This window comes from Anarrhichthys ocellatus, unplaced genomic scaffold (assembly GCF_004355925.1).
Source record: "Anarrhichthys ocellatus isolate YVR2014 unplaced genomic scaffold, GSC_Weel_1.0 scaffold18, whole genome shotgun sequence".
NCBI lineage: Eukaryota > Metazoa > Chordata > Actinopteri > Perciformes > Anarhichadidae > Anarrhichthys > Anarrhichthys ocellatus.
The window spans coordinates 2,573,675-2,596,923 of NW_022280048.1; the positions used below are offsets into that span (position 1 = coordinate 2,573,675).

The 23,249-nt window shown below is 42.5% G+C and overlaps 2 protein-coding genes across 4 annotated transcripts in view; one reads left to right on the forward strand and one right to left on the reverse strand.

The window, feature by feature from the left end:
• Positions 1–17,574, forward strand: part of nectin3b (nectin cell adhesion molecule 3b) — a 25,256-nt gene extending 7,682 nt beyond the window's left edge. For 2 of the 3 annotated variants that reach the window (XM_031857474.1, XM_031857473.1), the window contains exons 3-6: positions 301–600; positions 1,787–1,904; positions 2,334–2,485; positions 5,410–8,383. In XM_031857474.1, the coding sequence (XP_031713334.1) occupies positions 301–600; positions 1,787–1,904; positions 2,334–2,485; positions 5,410–6,080 (1,241 nt within the window). In that variant the 3' untranslated portion in view covers positions 6,081–8,383. Of the gene's footprint in view, positions 1–300; positions 601–1,786; positions 1,905–2,333; positions 2,486–5,409; positions 8,384–12,678; positions 12,824–14,589; positions 14,693–15,067 lie in introns of those variants that run through there. The other variant, XM_031857476.1, reaches the window with a different exon arrangement.
• Positions 17,575–17,649: 75 nt separating this feature from the next.
• Positions 17,650–22,828, reverse strand: rtn2b (reticulon 2b). The gene is made up of 7 exons (XM_031857487.1): positions 22,794–22,828; positions 20,841–21,048; positions 20,521–20,659; positions 20,306–20,375; positions 19,938–19,984; positions 19,696–19,754; positions 17,650–19,601 (listed from the first exon to the last, which is right to left on the reverse strand). The coding sequence occupies exons 1-7, from the start codon at positions 22,804–22,806 to the stop codon at positions 19,487–19,489; spliced, it is 651 nt and encodes a 216-aa protein (XP_031713347.1). The 5' UTR covers positions 22,807–22,828; the 3' UTR covers positions 17,650–19,486.
• Between the last annotated feature and the right edge of the window lie 421 nt (positions 22,829–23,249).

Below are 23,249 nucleotides of genomic sequence, written 5' to 3' on the forward strand. Positions count from 1 at the left end.
GTGTGTGTGTGTGTGTGTGTGTGTGTGTGTGTGTGTGTGTGTGTGTGCACACTGAATCCGTTTTCACAGAACATATCACAGGGTTTGCTAGAGCTGCTATTAATAGGTACTAGTGGAATGACATAAGAGGAGAGAACGCATCAAAAGAAAACTGGTATTGATCAAACAGAAATGTAATTTAGACCTTTTAAAGTACAATTAACTCGGTAGAATAACCTCAGAACGGTCTTGAAATTCTAATTTGCCAACTCTTTTTTTTTTTTTTTTTCTACTTATCTTTGCTCCCTGTCTGTCTCACAGTGGAGCCGAAAGTCTACGTGTCTGCAGGTTCGTCTGCTTTGCTCGACGGTGGCAACGATACTGTGGTGGCCACTTGTATTGCTGAGCGAGCCCGGCCCCCTGCTGAGGTGTCCTGGGAGTCCAACCTTTTTGGACAGTCCGAAGTGCAGCTATTTGACGAAACCAACGGCACAACCAGCACGCAAGTGAGCTACCTCTGGCAGCCCACACGTCACGTCCAGGGCCAATCACTCACCTGTGTCGTCCGCCACCCGGCCCTGCAGAGTGACTTCAGGATCCCCTACCAACTCAATGTGCAGTGTGAGTGCACATTAAAGAGGGGCCTTAAGGGGCCTTATAGTAAATATGCTGATTGATCGTGATTCGTTCCTGCTGTAAGACTTTCATTATGAAGTGAGTGTATTTTAGAGAGCAGTACAGTCTGCACTGTAAAATGTGTGTGGGGGGGGTTTCGGTCCAAGAGAAAACTCCCATCTGTCAATTGAAAGGGGGCAAGTATAGCAGTGATTTCCTTGCTCCCTTCCTTTACTTTCCTTGAACAGTCAAACACTGTATTTAGCAGAAAGTAAAGGCGGACAATCTAAAAAGTAAAGGCATCTGATTTCCAACAGCATTCAGTTGATGTTGCTTGGCCTTGTCAGTGTTGATGTTTGATTTATTTGAAGCACTTCAACAGCAATTCACTTTTGAAAACGGCTGAATTGACAGAGATTAAATCAAGGACAATCCATGCAAGCTTCCTACTGGTATTAATTATGGTTTAAGAAAGGCTGTGGTGGTTTCCTTGATTTTCTTCTTTTTTTCAAAATCTGTTTTTCTCTCTTTATTTTTCTATGTCGGTGTGTTCCCCTAAAGTGTCAAAAGTAGAAATGTTTGCCCCCATAGATGTTCGAGCACATATCTGTACTTTGTGGGGCACTAATGGGTCTCTGTGCAGCAGCTGCAAATAGACCGGTGAAAGGAGTCAAATTAGTTCCGTTAAAAAACTATAACTTATAGCCCAGAAAAAAAGCACCGCCAAACATTTTGTTGATGACTGTCAAAAAAACCAATGATAACTGACCCCACAGTTGGGGAATAGTGTTGATGATTTGGTTTGAAATTGTGAAAACAGTCATTACCGTTTGCTTCTCTGTACACTGTACTATGTTTTTGACTTCATAGATTATTAAAACACACAATGCATATTTGGAGGAAACGGGCTCATGTCTCGAGGCCATGATTGGCCTCAGACTCCATATAAGGCTACACACAAACCAGGCAAACGGTCATCTTGCATGTTTGCTGATGTAAAGCAGTGTTTGAGCCAGAACTATTAGTACAACAGCAGAAATATTTTTAATATATGAAAATTGACCTTGACGTATACCAGGTACCTTGTTACGGTTAAACGCTATGATTGAACAGCGAGCAGGAACAGTTTTTTCAGGTTGTTTGTTATGTTTGTAGTGAAATCTCAAATATTTGTTTCCCCCCCTCTCTTTAGTTGCTCCTGATATCTCTGTTGTGGGCTATGATGGAGACTGGTATGTTGGTCTGGAAAATGTTCAAATGACGTGCAAAGCCAACGCAAACCCACCGGCTAATCACTTCAGATGGATCAGGTGTGTGTGTCTGTTTGTATGACACTTTCCTTTTCCCTGTTGTTTTTCTTCTCCGAAAGTATTGAAGTATTAATTGATGAGTCTTATTATTATTATTAATAATGATAATACAAATAATGATGATAGCTATATTTATAGAGCTCTTTTTATTCAACAGTTTTAGCTTAAAGTGCTTTACAAAAAAAAAAGCAACACATTCAAACAAGGGCAGATAGACAATGAATTTAGATGTAAAATATGTAAGTGAAATAAAAAACAGATTAATAAAATGAAAATGAATAAGAATAAGGACATTCATTATAATCTAAATTGAAGACTGAAATGTTGGCTTTCCTTTGCCAATATTTTAAAATATCTTTGTCACATGTGCATGTTTATTGTAGGTGTGTCTTCGTGTGTCTAAACATCTGTGTCTCTTGTGCATCATAGATTGGACAGTGAAATGCAAGAAGGGGTGGAAATAATGAACAGCACTTTGCTCTTCCTGCGTCCCCTCCAGCGGAATGACTCTGGAGTTTACAGGTGCGAGGTTGCCAATGACATCAACCTCCGCAGCCGGGATGTGCGCATTCTCATACAAGGTGAGCGAGAGCGTGCGCGCAGCTGACTCCTGCTGCCTTCTCTTCCCATAGGAATCACTGTGCTTGCACGCACGTCACAGAGGGTATCACTGCCTGTGACATTGTCCTTCAAGCTGAAATGTGACACTGCATCACTCTCACCCATTCTGTACATACTGACAGTCGACCAAGCATTCACTCACTCAAATTGTGTTGGCACTGATAATATTTGACCTTTACATTTAGTCCTAATTGCATGCTGATTAACATTAAGTCTCCAGATGTTCAAAAGGGGAGGTCCTGGGCCAAACAGCTGCACATATTTAAGGCCTCTTTAGACCACAGAGCACTGCCCCTGCTCTGTCTTCTTGGCTTGGCTTCTAAGTATGTCTCTCTTTTGTGTATGATGAGCATGCCCCTCTGGTTTCACAAAATCTGTCTTGTCTGTGGGAAGCGCTCTTCCTGAATGAAGTTCTGATTATGATGTGATCTTCTTTTACATCTCTCTTGCTTCCTTTTCTGTGTTTCTTTTATTTCTGCATGTGTCATGCGGTAAGAGGCAAAAGCCTGCAGCCTTACTGTGAGATGATGTCCCAGATTCATAAAACATTAACTGGATCTTTTCAACTCCTATTTATTATTTATCATCCATATTTCATTTTCCTTTGAGAGGACCTGTACGGGTGTGCGCAAGCTCACACATGTTGGTGTACCCTTCGTTGTATGTGTTGCATGTTGTCGGTTCACTGCCTCCGCATGGAGTTGTACAATTCACATACTTGGAGGCTACAATCCTTCGGGTTTGTGTCATCTCTCATCTGGCCAGCCAGATCTGGCTGGCCTAGCACCGTCTTTATAGTGGCAGAGCCATTTTGCAGCACCATTAAAACTTTTAGACCCAAATTCTTTCCATTACTTTAGCTCCTTCTGATTGTGGCTGTTGGCTTTTCTGTGATTTGGAGGCATCACCCTTATCCAGTACAGTTTAAGTTTGGTGTTCGAATGATTGCATGTTCTAATTGCATATTCTCAGGCGATTTAATCATGAAATATACAAAATACTTTGTAAATGTACTTTAAAATTGGTATCACAACATAGTCAGGAAATTACAGGAAATGGTTTGCGTTTCTATCTAATGTCCCACTAATGTCTAGTGGGATTTATCTTGGGAGAATCATAGACACTACTATGGTGTTTCTTATCATTTTGCTGTTTATTTTATCTAGTGCAGTGACCGTTCAGAGCGCGTGCCCGTCCAGAACTGGTCGATTGCCCCAGAAGTGCTGCTTGAAATGTTGTTGAGAACCGCGGCATAGCTGCTTGCACATGTCAAGTGTGAAGTTGATTAGATGAGTGGTTCTCGAGATATGCAAAGGGCGGTCATACATATAAAAAAACACAGAGAATCCTTCCTTTTATAGTCAGATTATGCTGCTATAGCGCCACCGATTGGCCAAATGGCACCAAGATGGGACATTTTCTTCAATATAAGTCCTGCCTACAGCATTTGTGCTTAATTCGAGGGTCAGTAATAGCAGAACAATCGAAGAAAACATAAAAAATAAAGAGTAGCTTTATCTGGCTTGGTCCAGAGATGGTCTTTGCCAAATTTGGTGACAATTGCTCAAAATTAGTTGGAAGAGTAGCAAAAAATCTGATTCAGACACCTTTCAAAATGGCGGAAAATCAATCTATATGCAAATGGGCGTGGCTTATATGGATAGATTCATCTGGACCCACAAAATCCAATGAAAGGGATTTAGTTTCTGAGAGTTACGGTTCAAAAGGTCCTTGGGTCCCCAGCAATTCAATACTTGCACAATGTAATTAGATGTAGATCCTCTTTACGAACTGCATGGCTGTTAACTTCCTGTCAACCCTAAAGTAACGTTATCTTCCATTTCAAACACATCGCACATGTCCCAAAAACGGAACAGACGAGACAAATATATACATTCCTTTATTTATGGCATTATGTTGCACTACATTGCCAATAGAGACAGGAAACAATATGAAGGGGCGGTACAGGTGTGACTGTCTGACAATGGCCTTTCAAGGGACACCTGCCATAAGGAAACGGTATATGCCAGTGGAACTAGTCAGCAATTGCAGCTGAAGCATAGTGGCATACCATCAGACACTTTTCGATCTGCGCGGCACTGCCAATGTTAGCCTGATTTTCACAGCTTTAACATCAGGTCGCCATGCCTCAGGATAAGCTGGAAAGGAGTGAAAGCTCCCGGAGGAGAACATAAACTGATAAAGAGTAAAACCCTGTTGAGCTGACTGCACTCCTCGTAAAGTTAACGGTGCTCTCCTTTATTTTAGGAGGCAACAAGGCTGGCTGACTGGCTAACCTTCTTATTTAAAGACGCTGAGGTGATTATCAAAATGATAAAACACTACTGTAAATACAATATGTACAAAGCTAACTGTGAAAAAGCCCTGTGTCACTGGAGGCGAATGTAACGTTACTGTAGAGTTGACGGAAAGTAAACAGACGGGCAGTTTGTGAAACGGATATACGTCCCACTGCTTTGTGCAAGTAGAGAATACACCTGCCTAACGTCAAGTAGATCGGATGAACTGTCCTCGAGATATAAAGACACACAGACGGAGAGATTCTTTGCGTTATGGTTCGATGGAAGCGCTGTTCCTAATATTCCAATTGTGTCAGCTCATTTTCCCAAATAAATGTTCATGTTTTACTTCCCAATCATTGTTTAATCATCCGAGTATTCACAATGCTCTGAGGAATTGGCAATGCAAACCGTAGGCTGCTGCGAGCATGTGCTCCTTAGTTTAGTATGTATGGTGGTTGAGTTGATGGTAGTGATCCCTACTTAGTAAAATGCTGATGTAGTTGGCATTGACATTCTCTGCTTTTCTGTCTCTTCATCTCTCCCCTCTACTCCCCCCCCCTCACCCTCCTTCCCTCCATTAGATCCTCCCACCATGCCTTCCACCATTACTGCTCCTGTCCTAACTGGCTCTGCCTCCTCCACCTTAGTCGATGATAAGGGGCATGTTCTTCTCAGCTCCCCCACGCGTGAAGCCCTACCTGAGAGTAATCTTGGCTCCATAGTGGGTGGGGCTGTGGGCGGGGCCTTGTTTCTGCTACTGCTGCTGTCTCTGGTTGGCGTGTATTACCTACGGAAGCCGCAAACCTTCCACGGGAACTACTACACCAAACAGTACCTGGGCCCCAATGACCTCCAGAAGGCCCCCACGCAGCATGAGCTCCACCCTACGAAAGCCGGGAGCAGCGCCCACCTTCAGGACCACGACCGAGAGGAGTGGGGGGACCGCCAGCTCAAACGTGAGCGTGATCGCCGTCGCCATAGCAACTACAACGGCGAGGAGTACCCCTCTAATGGCTACACTAGGGCAATGAGGGAGAGCAGTCATCCCAGCAATCAGCAGAATCCCCAACGTGAACACACGCAGTATTCTAGTCCACGGCAGGCCAGATGTGCCAGATACCCTCATTCACCGAAACCACAGAGAAACGGCCCCCCCCACCTGTCAGACGACTGCTACGATAATGGGCCCGAGGGGGATTACGTCTCTCACACAGACGGGTCTGTCATCTCACGGAGGGAGTGGTACGTTTGACAAGCTCCCCCGGTCACCGCAGGAGCAGAGAAACAACGGAAATCCCAAGGTTTCATTGAATTAAGAAGAAGCACATTATTTCTGTTCTGTTCGCACAGGCACACTTCTATCTAATCTCAGTTCTGTAGTTCTCTCGTTTGGTTCAAGTTTCCTGGTCGACACTTGAGACACAATGTGTCTGTTCTTGGTGTGGGCAGACTGTGGACTCGACAGACTGGACTGCACAACCACTTTGACGGTCAACATCTACATGCCTAAAGTCAGCGTGTCACTAGACTAACTAAAGATCAGGATGTATGTGCGCTCTCTGCCTTACTACATGGACTGCCAATGTGTTTACTTATGTCTTTCAGTTGAGTTGAAGCCCCGGGGGCTTGCAGACCACACGTGGTTGTGGTAGAAGGATGATTTTTTTGTTTTTGTTTCCGCAAAATCAGCCTTCTCAGGCTATATGTCACTTGCCCATTTTGTATGTGTTGATTTTGCTTACACTGATTCATTAAGACGACCTCTGACCTCTGAATATGAATGGCTGATATTCACGAATGGTACAGAACCCATGACTGGAAGTAATTCCATGAAATTCAAAGGATCACAGGTCCCTTTTTTCTAAAACTCAGTAGGACACAGTAAAGACATATAGGCTAATTAAACAAAAAGGTTTATCCCACTGAGAAATCAGAATAACTTCACAGCTGATGACCTCTCCACACTGATTTATAATCACAAAATATATTGCACTGCCTTTTGCAAAACTTTGTAACGGACGACCACGTCATTTGTTTTCTACCAGAAATGTCGACCCGTTATGTAACTTACCATGATGGGAGACTTGTGAGCTTGAGGACTTGACCACCGATGTCCTAATAATGTCCTTTTAACACTGATGGCTCAGAGTGGGAACCTTAAGAGCATTTCTACTGTATATCCTCGGGAGGGCAAGCAGGGATGTCTGCATGAACGAGGCACAGCTCACCGTAACAACAGACTGGATTTATCAAACAGTCGAGCCTTGAGATGCAAATAAGCTCCAACATTCTGCAAGATTTGTGTGTTTTATTGATTCGGGGAAGAGTTTCTGGCTGGTTGTCTTCTTGATTTAGCCTCAAACACATTCTCCTGTTATCTACCATATGGTAATGGATGTGTTTTGAGAGTTTGCACTCTGGCACCAACCCAGGCCTCTTGGAAAATTCAAGAGTGCTATCAGCGTGGGGTATTGTTGAACGCAGGCCACAGTATGGCAGGCACCATACGCTGGCCTCCCAGCCACAATGTATTTCGTTGCACAAAGAAGTCATTCAAGAGTGCCGCCAGTACGCCCGACCACAAATAACCACCGACGGACTAATTTCACTCCTCTGAGTAATCCATAGAAAAATACACGACTGCGACACAATCCCAATCTGAGGCATTATTGTTGCTTATCCATGTGTGCAACTGCACACTCCAGTCATGTTCACTAGTTGGTGTTTTTGTAAATTAAGCATTTATTATTATTACTACCAGTATTACTACAGTCAAATACACATTATAAAGACAAATCAGGTCATCTGGGATGGATGTGCTGTCACTGTCGCTCGTGGTTATCAAAGCCACAGCACAGTGCTTCCTCGCCAGATGGGACAAAAAATATTTTGTTGCACGTTCATTCATCATTATCCTTTCTAAAATAATACACCCTATGCCTTTTTTTTTTTTTTTTTTCTTCTCTAAACGGGATTTGCGGCTGGATTTATTCATTTGTTACCAGACACATTTATTGCTAATCAAGACTCTCCCACGTTGCAGGCACACCAAGTACTGTGAGTGAAGTGAGGAGAAAGTGTTTGAAATGTCCATGTCATCGTCGGGCTATGGAGCCCCAGTAGTTCAGGTGTCAAACTTGCAGAAAGCCATTATCGATTTAAATATGAATTTCAGTTTTTGTACTTTACACGCAGTCAAATTATTTTGGCACATGCACCTATTTACCAGACAGCATGGAGGAGATCCAACAGTTTCTTTCATGCGCACTAGTGTTTGTGAATACATGCCAACTTTAGTAGTATGGCCACTTATTCCATATTTGGTGCTAGATGCCAAATATTTGTTTAACTTGTGTATGTATAAATATGACGACAGTCTCACATAGGTATTGCTGACTAGCTAAAAACTGATTATAAGCTTATATAAATGAGTATCACTGTTGTATACAGGGTCGTGTAGCCGGAAATAGAAGTGAAAAGATGCTTTAGGCCACTTTAATATAATACAGTAACAGTTGTCAAAATGGGAATTAGTTATATTGTTATGAACCCTCACTAATTATTTGTCAGGATGTGAATTTTGTGCGGCGAATAGGCTGCAATTCTCCTCGTGGGATTTGATAATGTGTCACTGTAACTCGCTAGCAGAGATGACCCGCATACTGCAGTTCATGTTGTTTAAACTCATTTCAAACGCTGTGCAGTACACCAGAGCTCATTTATTCCCATGGACAGAAGCTTCCTGTTCTAATAAGTAGCTAGGTTTTAGTTGACTCCAATTACTTTAACACAATTCCTCACTTACAGAAAGGTTTGCTATATGTCGCCAAAAGCACCGGATAATCTATCGAACACGCTCTTTCTTTGCTAGAATGTAGTTCCAATGATGAAACGTTTACAGTGTGGATCACCCAAAGTAACTCCAACAATGTTTCTGTCCAGTGATGCTGCGGTAAAATGTCTTTTAATGCAATGTTTCAATGTCATGACCTCCTTCCACCTTCATCGTATTGGTGTGGAGGTCGAAGTCTGAGAAAATCTCAAAACTGTATGCATTATTAGATACCACCACATGTAAGTGAGATTTTTTTTTTTTTTTTGGGTGAACTGACCCTTTTAATGGGAGTGGCCAAAAATAAGTGTTCAGTTGGCGATTTGTGAACCACAAAACCTCATTTAGATGAATTCAAAGTGAGGTTTTGGGGGCGTCTGTGCTGCTGACGCCTCTCTGGTCACATAAATGCAGAGAATAACAGGAAGCACGGCAGCGTAACTCCTTCTTGTGTTTGCTTCTATGCACTAAGAAGGAAATTCTAATCAATAGACTATTTTTTGCTTGACTTGTCATTTTTCAGCCCTCGCCTGGATAAATGAAGTTCTTTTGTACTGTGACATGTATTTGTATAAAGATCAGTCCTCAGTATCTTTACCTTGATAAACGTCCTTCACTATGGGTTGAGAAATAAAACTAGTGCCTTAGATACCTAGAAGAAGAAATGTGTTCTCTTATCATTGTTTACTTATGGATTTAAGAACTTGTGTTGTTGCTCTGTGAGATTTATTTCTTGCCTTTTTGTTTTCTGCTTACTGTGTGTTAGGAGGACTCCGTAGTGCCATATTCACTTCTCTGCCCCAGTCACCGTGTTAATGACGTAGTATATTTGCAAACCCGGAGACGTTAATGCACACGAAAGGACAAAAGCTTGAATGCATTTTTGATGTAAAATTAGCGAGAGCATCTCGACTTCAGTTTTCCGTCGGGGGTTTTGGTTTCTGTTGATTCACTGTTGTTCCACAGCCGAGGTGAAAAATGAACTTCAGTCTCGCATTGTCAATGAAAAGCACCTTGTGGTCGTGTTTTTTGTTTTTTTTTGTATATACAGAAGAAAATGTAAGTCTCTGGAAGGGACAAAAAAAAATATTTATGTCAGCGACTACAGTGGAGCATTATTTTGTCAATCTTTTTGAGATATTTTAGTTCAATAAAGCACCTTAGCACCTGCGAGTTATTCTCTCTGGAGGTTTTTGAGCTTGCCGTTACTCAGACTGCTCGGTCTCAGCCTCTTTGTGCTTCTATAAATGACATCATCTCTAGCTCCCTCGTGCTGCGTACCCCTCCTCCCGCCCCCCAACCCAATGTGCACATGTGGGAGTTGCATGATGTAATCCAAAATCCCGTTTCCTCACTTCACCTCGTCTTCATCACACTTTTTAATACCACAGAATTCTGGAGCGAGGGGAGACCCGGCACCTCCTCTGACCTCCTCACCGCTCATCGTTTGCTTCGTTTCAGGACGGAAAGGCCCTCTTCGCTCTCCCCTACAGCTCGTCTCCTTTTGTGAACCCACTCCCCCCCCCATGTCTTTTTTAAACGCCGAGTGTTTATGTCTGGCCCAAAGTCCCCACTCACCAGCCCATTGACTGTCCCCATGGCAACAAGCTCATCCGGAGCTGCTGATGGAGGCTGTCTTCCTGCGAGCTCTACCTGGCCACAGAAAGCAAAGGGATGCGGGGGGGGGGGGGAGAGCTGAGAGTTAAAGTGTGCTGCTGTGTAAGGCAGAGCAGGAAAGAGAGAATTAGCGACTGGAATTGAGAATTGCCCCGTACGCCCCGCTTTCACCGCAGACAGCTCTTCTGGCTAGAAGGGCGTACGCTGATGTGACCGTGACACCGTCGAGCTTGGACTCCTGGTCCTCAGGAGCACGGTCTCCCTGAAAGGTCCCGCTGACCTCTCTGCCTTCTGTAGATCTTATCACGGTCACAGTGGTGGTTGTCATTCTGACCTTGAAACGAGGCATGCTCGGTGTGAACGGTGAAGCGGACAAAAGGGAAGCGGCTCGGTGTAGTAATGATGTCAGCCGGCAATGCTTGAATTTGTTCGAGACACTAGTGTGGAAGATCAGTGGGTTTGCTTTTTGCCTGCGACACAACAGTTTCCAAGGATACTTTTCACGACGCACAAAGGAGTGAGCAGACGTCTCCGGCAGCGGAGAGGGATGCTGCGTGCGAGAGACTCTTTGATATTAACTCCTCGACAGAGGTTGGTTCAAGTTGTCACCATCATTGAGCTGAAAATATTGAGATAGAAGTCGGAGAGAAAAAAACGACAGACCACCTAGCGCTCTAAACTTCCCCCTCCTCTCTGCTATTACACCAGCATCTGCTCCCTATGGGGTCTGTTGTCTGGGCAATAGCATGACCCTTGACACTGCTGCCTGCTGTTAAGGTTTTAACATTTGGGGGGGGGGGGGTTGGGATGTCTTGCCATCACTCCATCCCTCTTCGAGCCACCGAGGTGTGCTGTGTTTAATTTGTAATGAGCAGGTCTGCTACGCTGACCTCGCCGAGCGCCAGCATGCACTTCTCCTGACTTCACAGTGATGATGTGTGCCTGCGTGAGATAAAGTGCTGAAGTAGGAGAGACAGAAAGAGCCTTGCACTGGAGCCAGATCCCAGTGTGGGGACAGTTGATCCACCACTAATCCAAGCCACTCCAGAAGGGATGCTATTTGTACCAATGAAATGTTCAAACGGGAGAAAAACCTATACGTCCATGCCTTTAATTGTCCCAAATAGACTCCTGTTTGGATACACCTTAAGAGCTGTTGATGGTGCTTCATGCATTGTGAGCAGTTTTCATCCCTTGTCACATTATGAATGCATTAAAGCAGGCAGCTTGATGAACTGCATTTTTAAAGGCTTTTTGATCAACTCAAGAGGCTCTTGTCATAGTTCAGCAGCCATCAAAGGTAATCGAATGGTTATTAGCTGTTAGAGGACAGCATGGCATGACAGGAGAGGAGAGGGGGAGGGGAAGAAGGAAGAAGAAGTGGCATTCAGGGGCGAGCTCAGAAGTCTCCGCTTGTTCAATCTGCATCCTAATTGAACTGTTATTTAGGATTCTCATCTCAGCACGTTATTGATTTTTTTTTTTTTTCTCTCTCTCCAACCTCAACACTGGAATTGACCATTACACACTTTGCTCCACCCCCCCCCATCCCACACACACACACACACACCCATGTCACCTTTTGTCCTCCAGTTCCTTCAGTGTCACCGTTTTACACAATACTGCTGATTGGCCAAAACTGGCTGCTCTGTGAGTTTAATGCATCTTAATCACATTTAATCCTAATCCTCTCAGTGGACAACATGGAGCGTATGCAAGCATATGGTCAAACAAAGCAAATTCAGCAACTAGAACTCGACTCCCACAAAAGACAGAGGAAGGACAATGTAGAGACATGCACGGACAGAGGGAGGTGAACGTGTAAAGTGAATGATTAGTGAGTAATAGAGTTTCAAAGAGCAGTTCAGAGGCTTTTATGGTCCCTTTTCTTTTTCCATCTGCATCGCTCCCCCATCCTACTTTCTTTTTTTTTTAATTTTAAGTCGGTTAAGAGCCCCTTCCTTTCCTCTCCACAGTTGCATTACAAGGAGGACAGTCCTTAAGGAGAGAAGAAACATGATGACACTCAGGAGCAGTTTGTACTCCTCTCCAAACTGTGCTCCAGTTAACAAATCTCTTACATGTTGCAAGTTTGAAAATGTTTTATTGCAATTAAAAGGTCAAGCCTCAGATGCTTTGTAGGTAAGTGTCAAACTTGCAGAAGCTTTTAGTTTCCTTGCCTGCGGATGGTGACGTCTATACGGTACGTCCTGTCATCTGCAGGTCTGAACTGATGCTGCTGTCACTCTCGTTGGCTCTAGGGTGCATAGGTTGAGTTGTGCATCTTGTAACGAATATCCCAAGTTTCAATGCAGCTTTTGACTCTTTCTCTTGTACTTCCTCATGTTGATATTCCTGTGTTAGTGTTATACTGACAGTCTCTCTCTCTATTCTATCTCAGACCAGTCTCAAGAAGAGAGGTCGAACTCCATCGTGGTGGCCGGAGCCGTGATGGGCGCGGTCCTCGCTCTCTTCCTCATCGCTGTCTTCATCATCGTAATCCTCACCGCCCGCAAGGCCCCGCCGCCAGCTTTCACCGACAAAGTGTGAGTGTGACCGATAATTCATGCTGCAGAACATGTTCGTTGGTTAATTAATGACACGATACCTTTGCGAGGTTGACTGAAGCCCATCAGAGAGGGTTCAGGGAGTTGCTCCTTCCTCCCCGTGGCGAGAGCTGCAGCGGTGCACGCCCCGGAGCAGGCAGGCTGCGGGACAAGGTTGAGGGGTGGCAGATAATTGCCGTCCTGGCAGCAAGCCCTTGTCCTATTTCGTTCAGTCTGTTCCTACAGTGCACCGGTGCTCATGTCAATGTTAGATCCAAGAAGAATAACTTTGAGGTTGAATTATTTACAGAAGGAGCTGGCTCACACTCCGCCAGCGTCCCGTGACTGACATTTCATTTTGTGTGTCTTTGTTGTCTATGTTCTGCATAACCGTGATTACCGCTGCTTCTATTGCTTCCATCTTGCATTTACAGCAAGAGAACTGTACTTAATGTGTCCAATACTGCTGATCAACCAGCTACCCATTACATGCAAATCATTATTATGAACCTGTGGACCATATCTGCAAGGCTGCAGGTTGATCCCCCCCCGTCATCCATCCCTGTGTTGGTGTGTCATTGAGCATGCTCACTGCAGGGAAGCACAGCTACACTCATCGAGCACGTCTCAAGGAAGGAAGCTAACTGCTGAAATACATGTTACTCCTGAAGCATTTAACTCAATGTGCTGAATTCTAAATTTCAATTCTAGATGAGTCAATCGTGTATGAAAAAGGGGACGTAGACTGATTGGATATTCAAGTTGCAGCTTATAATTAGGAAGTACAGAGTGAAAAGTTGTAATCAAAAACATGGTCATACATGGATTATTATTGTTTCAGCTCAAATTAATTTGGATTACCAACCATGGCAACCTCATATTTTCTCTCCTCCTAAATAAAAGGAAAAGTCAACTTATCAATGGCATTTGCTTTGCCTTGCTTCTTTACTCCAAACATATTGTCCTCTGTAAAATTGTACATCCTAAGTTGAGTGGCAGCGTATACCCCTGACTGAGTTTCAACATGACTGATTACGTGACGGTGGTAATAGGCCACCTTCAGACACTGCTGACTGGCAGAAAACAGCATGAATTAAGGAGGAAAATCCTATGTGCATGGGGATGGGCCCTGCATCACCACACTGACACTGCAGGACGGTGCATCTTGCTGCGTGTTGGTTCTGTGGTCAATGCCACTACAAACTTAGCATCTTAAGTGTGACCGTGGCTGGAAGTCCCAGTGGGATGACGGGGGGGCGGGTGGACGCAGGCCTCGACCCTCTCCTTAATCACACACACACAGACGTGAGTGCAGGACGGCGTGTCACTGGACTGGAATCTCTTACCACTCCTCATCCCAATTATTAAAGAGAAGAGCAGTATCAAGTGAAATACAGTGTCAGAGAATCAATGCCTGTTATGACATCATTTATGAATGGCTGAGGTTAGTTTCTAGGTTTCAGTTTAGTAGTGGAGGGGGGGGATTTCAATAAATTAGAAAACTCCACACCTCCAGTTCGCTTCGCAGGCTCTGTGATATGAATTTGCAATTTCCAAGCCGAACCCATGATAACCCGGATGACCTCACTATTGCATCATCAGGGTTATTTGAGTCAAAAGGTGTCCCTTCAAGCAGCCCGTCTCTAAATGACTAATTTACTTAACTAGTTGTTGTATGCTGCTTCTTTTCTTCGCTTACTCTTTCAGGTGTCTGACCAGAAATAAAATCTCTCCTCACCGCGGTTTCTTTTTCTCTTTCTCTGAAGGATTGACCTTCCTCCGACACACAAGCCGCCTCCTCCCTACTCTGAGAGAGCTCCGGCCGTTCCCCTGGGTGTCCACGCATCACAAGTGGCCTGGCTCTGTCAGGTAAATCCCACCCAATTTACATAACCACTTTGAGATCATGTCAGTAAGTCTATATTTCATCTGAATCCATTATGTACTTATCACAAGATTAACGCTTGGTGAGCTGGTGATGCGTGCTGAGTCACAACAGGAAGTAATAACCTAGATACTGACTGTCATCATCCGAGTGTATTAAACAGGAGGCCTTAATGGCTGTGCTCATTTAATATGTAGGATGGTTTGAATCTTTAATTTGTGTGCTCAACTCAACCTTTCATTAGCTTGTACTTTTTCTAGTCTCACCCAGGAAGAAAACTTTTATGTGACTCTCTGATGCTCTGACGTGAGAAATCGCATGAGATGATAAAACTGTTTTGTGTCATTTACAATCAACAGACGCGCAGGGCGGACCGCAGGCACGAGCCGACTGACGGGCAGCGGCCAACCGCAACAAGGCCAGGACCACCGGCAGCACGAAGCCCCACCCAGCAGCTGTCCCGCCTGCAGTGGGTGTGTCATCAGAGTGGGACAGACCGGGTGTACATCAACCACCGCGAACACTACGTGTGACGGAAATACTGAACCCAGTCTCCGTGTGCACATGGCAGTCATTCACTCTGACTGAGGCTTCACCTGATTCACTGAGCCATCAATCCAGAGGAGGAAACAGCTGGCAGCATTAGAGGACAACATCTCTCACACATTACCTTTTTTATTTCATATCGTTAAATGTTATTTGTCTTTGAGGAGTAGTTTTAACATTTGTTTCAAATTTGGTTGGAGCCAGGCTAGTTGATTCCCTCTGCCTCTATGCTTTGTGCTAAACTAAGCAAACCGCCTTCTGGCTTTAGCTTCATATTTGCTGTACAGACAAGAGAGAGCTATTGATTTCTCAAAAAGTTGTTAGTTCTTTTTTTTTTTTTTTTCTTATTTCTGTTTGCAGATATCCTGTTTATTAGTGTTTGATATCACTCAGAATACCAAGATGATGCTTTAGAAATCACATCTGCTCTCTAATCAGCTTGTGCACCATATACTATACACGAGTAGGTAGAAAACATCTGAGGGTCACAGATATCCACTATATCCAAACACCGTTTCACCTTTTAATTTATTAGAGAGGGTACCACACAGTATAAATCAGAGACTCTATTCTCAGGCACACCACTGGACCAAACCACTGCAGATCCAACCTGCTTAGGTCCACTGAGACCAAATGTACTAACTGCAACACAGACCATGAAGGGATTCATTAAGGTATTTCTGTCCCAGTTGTGTTTTGCTGTTGTAGTGTTGTGACACAATGGTGTTTTTTTTTTGTTTTTTTTGTTTGTTTTTTTTGGGCCGCAGAAATAGTAGATTTGTAAATGTATAAATATAGCCTCTATGATAGTGTCATTATCTAGAGTCATAACCTCCTACTAATCAGGCAAACAATAATCTGAGATGTTACTGTATATACTGTGTGAAGTATTCAGAGCATCGGCAAGTGGTTTATGTACTTCATACTCCTGTAACAATTCTCAGACTTCTTTCTTAAGAACTAATTCTCTGAAGTGCCATATTGACATTCCTCTATACAGTATGCTGTAGGTTTTACATATCTTCAGTGTTGTGCTCTTTGATTGACATGATGCTGTAACAGTAGATTATAAATCATCATCTGTTGTCACTCAGACGAGCTAGATGAAGGTGTTCAACAGCCCCCTGAAAGCAAACGCACCGTGAGATGGAAGCTCTGAGTCACTCCGTGCAGAAACAAGAGAAGAGGTCCTTGAAGACTTGAGAGTTTGAATTGACGCGTGGAGGGTTTCTGAGGTAAATTCATCTCAAGGTCACAGTCACATTGAAGCCACTGACATTTTCACAACAGAGAGAAAAACTGTTTTTATTACCGGGGAACGAATGGTGTAGATGATGCAGTGTTTGTATTTGAGGGCATTGTGTTGACGGGGTTTAACATGGGTAACATGCCAGGATGCATCTACCTCAGATCAGTGGGTGATCAGTGGGTTGCTCCATCGTCTCCTCGTGAAGGGGCGCAGCTGACACTTTCAAGAGCAGCACCTAGTGGACAAACATGTCAGTGCAACGCCCGGTGGTGAGTGTGTTGCCTTCACCGAGTGTTTCTATATGAGGTCAATTTGACCCTTTGCTTCTCTCTGTCCATGAGAACGTCATTGTATAGGATTAAAAGTATAATGTAGTGTTGCTAGATTTTAGAGAGGTGGAGATATTAAGTCACAGATGGATACTACGCATTAATTAAGACGAGGAAAATGGAGGGTTATTTTTGTAAATCTAAAAATCAATCCACACTGATGGTCTATCACACCGGACTGCATGTTTAATGGGAAGCATAACTGTCAGCTAGCAGTTCAGAAATAATTCAGGAATGTTTGTTCTGTGTTGATTTAGACAAAATCTGTGTCCTGGGTGGCAGATTAACACACGTTATCATATTTGTCTCTTTAAATGAACCTCTGCTGTGTACTGTGAACATTTTAGTCTCCTGTTTATTTAGCTGTATGAACTTCAGTGGTTGGTTTGCCTGTTCTGTTTTACACAGAGCAATGGACCCTTTTCAAGAGGACATTTGACTTGTTACAGTAATAGCACAGGTATAAATAATACAATGATGGCTGGACTCAGTTACGCTGCTTTAGTTACAGGGCCCTGGTAGTGCATGTTGGCTCATTGTCACGCTGTCATGTCTTACTGGTACATTTGAACAGAACATCTTTAATGTAAGGGACACCTGTGCTTCTCCGACTAAAAGTCAAACATCTGCTGTTAAAAAAGGACTTTGACATTATTATTAATAAAGTTAATACGAGTAACGGATTTACCATGCAAATTCTTCTTTTAGTAAATAACCTTTTATTTGGGAGCAACATAATAGGAAATAACAATAAAAAATAACAAATATAGAAATAAGTCAATCTAAAAGAAAAGCTAAAAGTGACTACCATAACAGAAAAAAAGCAAAGCCCTGTCATGCCTCCCTTTAAACATCTTTCTAATTATGATCACACTTTTATGTTTTTCTTTTAATAACTGAGGTGTACTGAACCTTTTTTTTTTATTACATACTGAAATTACCAAAGCCCTCTTTGAAGGATGCTTCAACCTGGGCTTACAGTGTGAAATCACTTCAGTTCATTAAGACATGTTAGTATGAGTGCAGCTACATTTCAAGATCTGAAACACCGACCACTAGAGAGCACCACATGGTCACCAACATTAACCCGACACGCTAACGGCATTGAAATCACTGCTCAATATAAACTGGCTCAGGTTTGGCAGATGAAGCTGTACAGTTGTCAGAAAAGGATAAATAAAGGAATAGGTCACCCAAAATATAAGCTTTTGTCATTATCTACTCAACTTAATGTCAGTTAAAGCACGGGGGGAATTTTTAAATGACTGTCACATTGAGTGGGAATTTATCAAATATAATTATATAAGTTTGACTGTCCATATAACACACAGCAAGTTGACAAGTGCAACGCTCCATGTCAGGTAACAACTGAAGTGTCTGGAGTTACATTAACGGCAAAAACTTTGTCCAATTAACTCATGTAACTTATTTAAATATTAAAACTTTAACAATGAGAGAACTCTGTTTCCTTTAAGGTTTTACAACTTTTGACAAAAAAAGAAAAAAAAACAATCATGTTGCATTCCAGAGAAAATCTGATTTTGCTTCATGAGGTGTTTTGTGTAATTTTATGGAGATGTCTCAGTTATTTCTTTAGAAACAAACGACGACCACATTCTTGGTTGATTTGGAAAATGTTGACATGGAGTTGTGCCAGCGACCAGTTGTATTGACATGAAAACATGAGATCCTCGCTGGAAGCATTGAATTGTTATATTATGGACTGACAAATAATATCATAGCGGAAGTTCTTGAGTCAAATGCAATTTTCTTGATGCTGTAGGATTGATGAGTTTACCTTCAGGATGATAACATTTCCATTAAGTAACTGTCTTTTGTTTCCGTTGACCAAGTTTTAACCAGCAGTTCAAATATGAGCTCAAAAGTAAACTTGTCTTAACTGTAAAGTAAAAAAATATTTAAACTTTGTGCCATACATCAGTCCAATATCAGCTGGAGTTACTGCAGGATGGTTAAAGTTGCTCTCGCTTGTTAAGATTTGCTGCACTTAACTTTAATCATTAACCAAGAGCAGAGGGAAGTCACTGTTTGGACCTGATAAAATACAATGAGCATGAAGAGCAGAGGACAATGCACTCATTGTTTCTCATAAAAGGTGTAAGGTGTTGCTTCTTAAAAAGCTTTTGCTAATACTTCAATGTAGCAAGCGCTAAACCATTCATGTTAATTAATGGCAGGTGATGTTCACGTCAGATTTATTCTAGCCAGCTAACAATTTATGATGCTACATAATGAGAGCAGCAATTATGCTTCACTGCTTCGTTATGAATAATTCTTCAGCTTAACAGGAACATGGTGCTCGCTGTTGTGTAAAAATAGACATGTTATCAAAGGGAATATAAAACAGTGCTATTCTGGCCCTGCTTGGAGTAGATGACTGTGAACTGGTTGCATCCCACAGAAAGCATCTCGATAAATAAAATTCTTCTCCTCGTACATTTCCACTCCTTCTCCGTGAGTGAATGGTAGCTTTGTTTCAGCTGTCGGGATCAATTAAATCTTGCTCCCATAAACAAACATCATGGTGGAGAAAGGGAAATGAGCTGCCCCTCAAAGCGGCCCAACAGAGGATGTACCATTCCAACATTTTCCAAATTCCAAATTCTGAGTGCTTTCGACACGCGACCAACAAGTTACTTTGACTTGGCTTTCTGTTTCGATGCAGATGCGGATGCAGGCGTTGGTGCAGATGCGGGGGCATGGGCATGGGCAGGAGCGGGTTTCATTGAAGCATACAGACCAAGGCACCTGCAGCAAAACAGGAGCATCACAACAAAATGATGTTCATGTTGTGTTACCATGAGCACGTAAAGGAACAGTAGTTAAAGAGCAGGTTACTTACATGTTTTTGATTCTCTTAACAAAAGCTTTGACGGCTCTAACTATCCTCCTTATCCGCATCTGTTACCAAGATGACAAACGGGTCAGTGCATTTCTGTATCCAACTTCTATTTCTCAAGTCATTTTCAAAGTCATTATAATAATATTATATTGCTGGTTTATACTTTTTCCTGCTTGAAGTAGATGTTGCAGTTCAATGAAGGATTTTGATTGTAAGATTAAAAAAAAACAAGAAACGCTCACCTGCTGCTTTTTGTAAAACAGAGGAAGGGAGAAAACAGCGATCACAGCTGTAAAGACAAAGACAAAGGAGAAATGATTTCAGTACTACGGTACCGGTTTATTTTAATTTGTGAAGTACGTTTTTCCATTGAAATCTGTGGAGTGCAACATGTCTCTGTGTGGATGAGGTCAGGGTGAAAGGTTGGACACTCGATTTGACTTTGAAAGAGGAGACTTGGTCTCTCTCTTGTCAAAGTTGGTCTCTTTAAACCCTGTCCATGATCTTTCCCTTACTTTTACTGAGTAGCTTTTGTTTGCCTATCGACCTTAATCAGAGAGTTGGCAGATTAGAAAACACTCATGAGCCATTTATGAATGAATCAACTCACCAGTTATCACCAGAGTCAGTCCGCTGGTTAGGACTCCGACATAGGACAGCAGATACAGGAGCACAACAAACTGAGAGAACAGAGAAAAAAAGGGATTGTTAACTTAATGCAATAATACTGTGTCAACAAAGTAATCTATTGTACTATAGATCCCACTGAGAGTCAACAACCCCACTATGCCGCTCTGTGAAGCTGCATACGTGTCATACTCTGACCTTAATTGAGTCGATCATGCTCTCGATGAAAATCAGCCGTTTGATCTCTGTGAAGGCGAATGCGATCAGCAGCACCACCTCCTCCACCAGCATCACTGTCTCCTTATCTGTCAGAGAGCTGTCATGATCCAGATATGACCTGGAGAAAGAGACACATACACGGGCCCTGAAGAACACAAATTCTGAAGGGATACAAAACGAGGCCCTACGTTTAATCACAATGCAACACGATTATCGACTCGTGCAGCGCAGCAGCGTTCGGTGTGGGCTTGGAGTTGGAAAAACACACATGAAGTCTGAATCAACATCGACAGACTCACTGGAAGGGATGCACCCCGGGGTTCCAGCGCAGCAGCTCCAGCAGTTTATAGCAAAGACGGAGGATGAAGGTGACGGACATCACACCCAGACAGATGTGGGAGAACACGGTGATGGCGCTGAGCTGGAACAGACTGGCCAGACTGATCACCAGCCCCGTGAACACCACACCAGTCTTACTCATTTTGCGCCAATACACCAGATCCACAACTGCACAAGAAGACACACACACATGTTAGAAACAGTAAATGAGATGAATTACAATGAATGAATGATTGACACAGGGATGAAGTTTGTAGATCACTCACTAAGGCCTTGGTCGGTTAGATAAGGTACTTTATTTTTTGTAAATATAGAAATCAATGAGAAACATTTGTTTTTGGTTTTATTTTGGGGACACTTGTGTGATCATCTTAAGGTTTTATTTTGCATACCTGCCAATGAAGCAGTGTTTTCTTTGCTGCCTTATTTTTTTGACCGTCAAGCCATAATCACTACAACCAGTTGATAACTCGTCATTGTGGTATCACTTAGAAAGATGACAGAAGGGTGTAGAGAAGATTGCATTGGCTGTAAAGATGCCTGAGAGTAAGAGAGAGTTTTTTTGTGGCGCTGTATCTGCATGGTAGATAATATGTTCCTGTGGCTTTTAAAGAGGCTCAGACTTTGTTTCAGATAACTTCATATCAGTTTTCCAAAAAAAATTCTTTGAAAAGTGACACCAATTTGAAAAAGCGGTGAGTGTGTGTGACTCTAACTACTGATTCAAGCGACCCAGATCCTCTTCAGTCTTCCTCTGTTTATTACAATAAACATCTGCTGGTGTTGACAGAAACGTGACACACATCTCTCGCTCTGTGCCGGAGACGTTTTCGTTAAATGAGAGGCAAAATGGACAGTTATTTAAAAACATAGATGTTGAGTTTTTTAAGAACAGTAAGTGAGTCAATAAATATGCCAGCTATCTATACATGGATACAACAGATGTTGTCTATTGGTCGTATCTAGAAGTTCTATTCAGCACAATTTTCTTTTTATCTTTACAGTGTTAGCATACTGTTCATTTGGACAAATTCAGGCCTCGTATTCAGATCAAGGACATCCTAAGAAGTAGAATATTATTACTCATTTCTATCCTTGACAAAAAAAAGACAATATTTCAGGAAAAAGATGCATCTGCATGATAGTGTGATAATGCATATCAATAATAAGATGCGATAATTATACTATGAGTCACAGGATGACAGATCTTCAAACACCAAAACATTCATTTAGCCTCCTAACGCCAGTGTTAATCTCAAGGTCATTTTCTGAATAAAACAAACACTTAAACATGCAAACACTAACAGTTTGTATCTCAAAAGACAATTTACAAGTAACTGACTCATGCATACACGCATACACACAAACACACAAACGCACACACACTCACACACACACACACACACATTAAACCAGCAACCCATTTTCATAACCAGGTTTCTACCGAAATATATCGGTGAAGTTATTTCAGATTTTCTTTTTTATTGGTAAATTTGGACAGGAAGCTGTTGAGGCAGAAACAGAGACACTTATACTTATGCCGTCATTTTGCAAGCATGGCATAACCTCAATCTGATCCTAAAAAAAGTAAAATATAATCTAAAAAATAGCCTTAGAAGAAAAAATATATCTTGTATAACTTCTAAATCTTCTATTCGTATGGGGCAATGTGGACCTTTAAGAATGAAACAAACAAACAAACAACAGTCAATCAGCAGTAGGGTCTCATTTAGTCGAGTCCCATCTGTCCACCAAATGAAAGACATGTCTCAGTATTTGACTGGTCATCCTGTCTGTATTCACACCTGCCCAGCAGAGGGGAAAAAATAAATTCTCTTTTCCTCCTCCGTCTGACAGCTGGACTCTGACCTCTAAATCACTTTACTTTAAGCTGTCACCATTTATTTTCTTACGTTTGGTGGCCATTTCAGCGACGATCCAGCTTGCTTTCCTCCCTTCCTTGTGCTTCCACTGTTGGCTCGCACTCCAGGCTTTTTTTGGCCACCCCAGCTCCGTCAGCAATATAAGGGCCGGCTGCCTAATTTTATCCTGTATTGGATACCCCTGTTTGGATTCTCTCTCCCTCTCTCTCTCTCTCTCTCTCTCTCTCTCTCTCTCTCTCTCTCTCTCACACACATACGCACACACACACACTCAAATTGGGAACCTGAGACATCAGCATGCGAGTCCCTTAGCAGGGGCGGAATTTTGATTTCAGAACTGTGTTTGTGTGTATGGTGGTGGTCGAATTATTCTACTCAAAATAATGAGGATAATATTTTGTAAATATAAATATATATATATATATATAAATAAATATATACATATATATATATATAAATAAATATATACGTATATATATATAAATA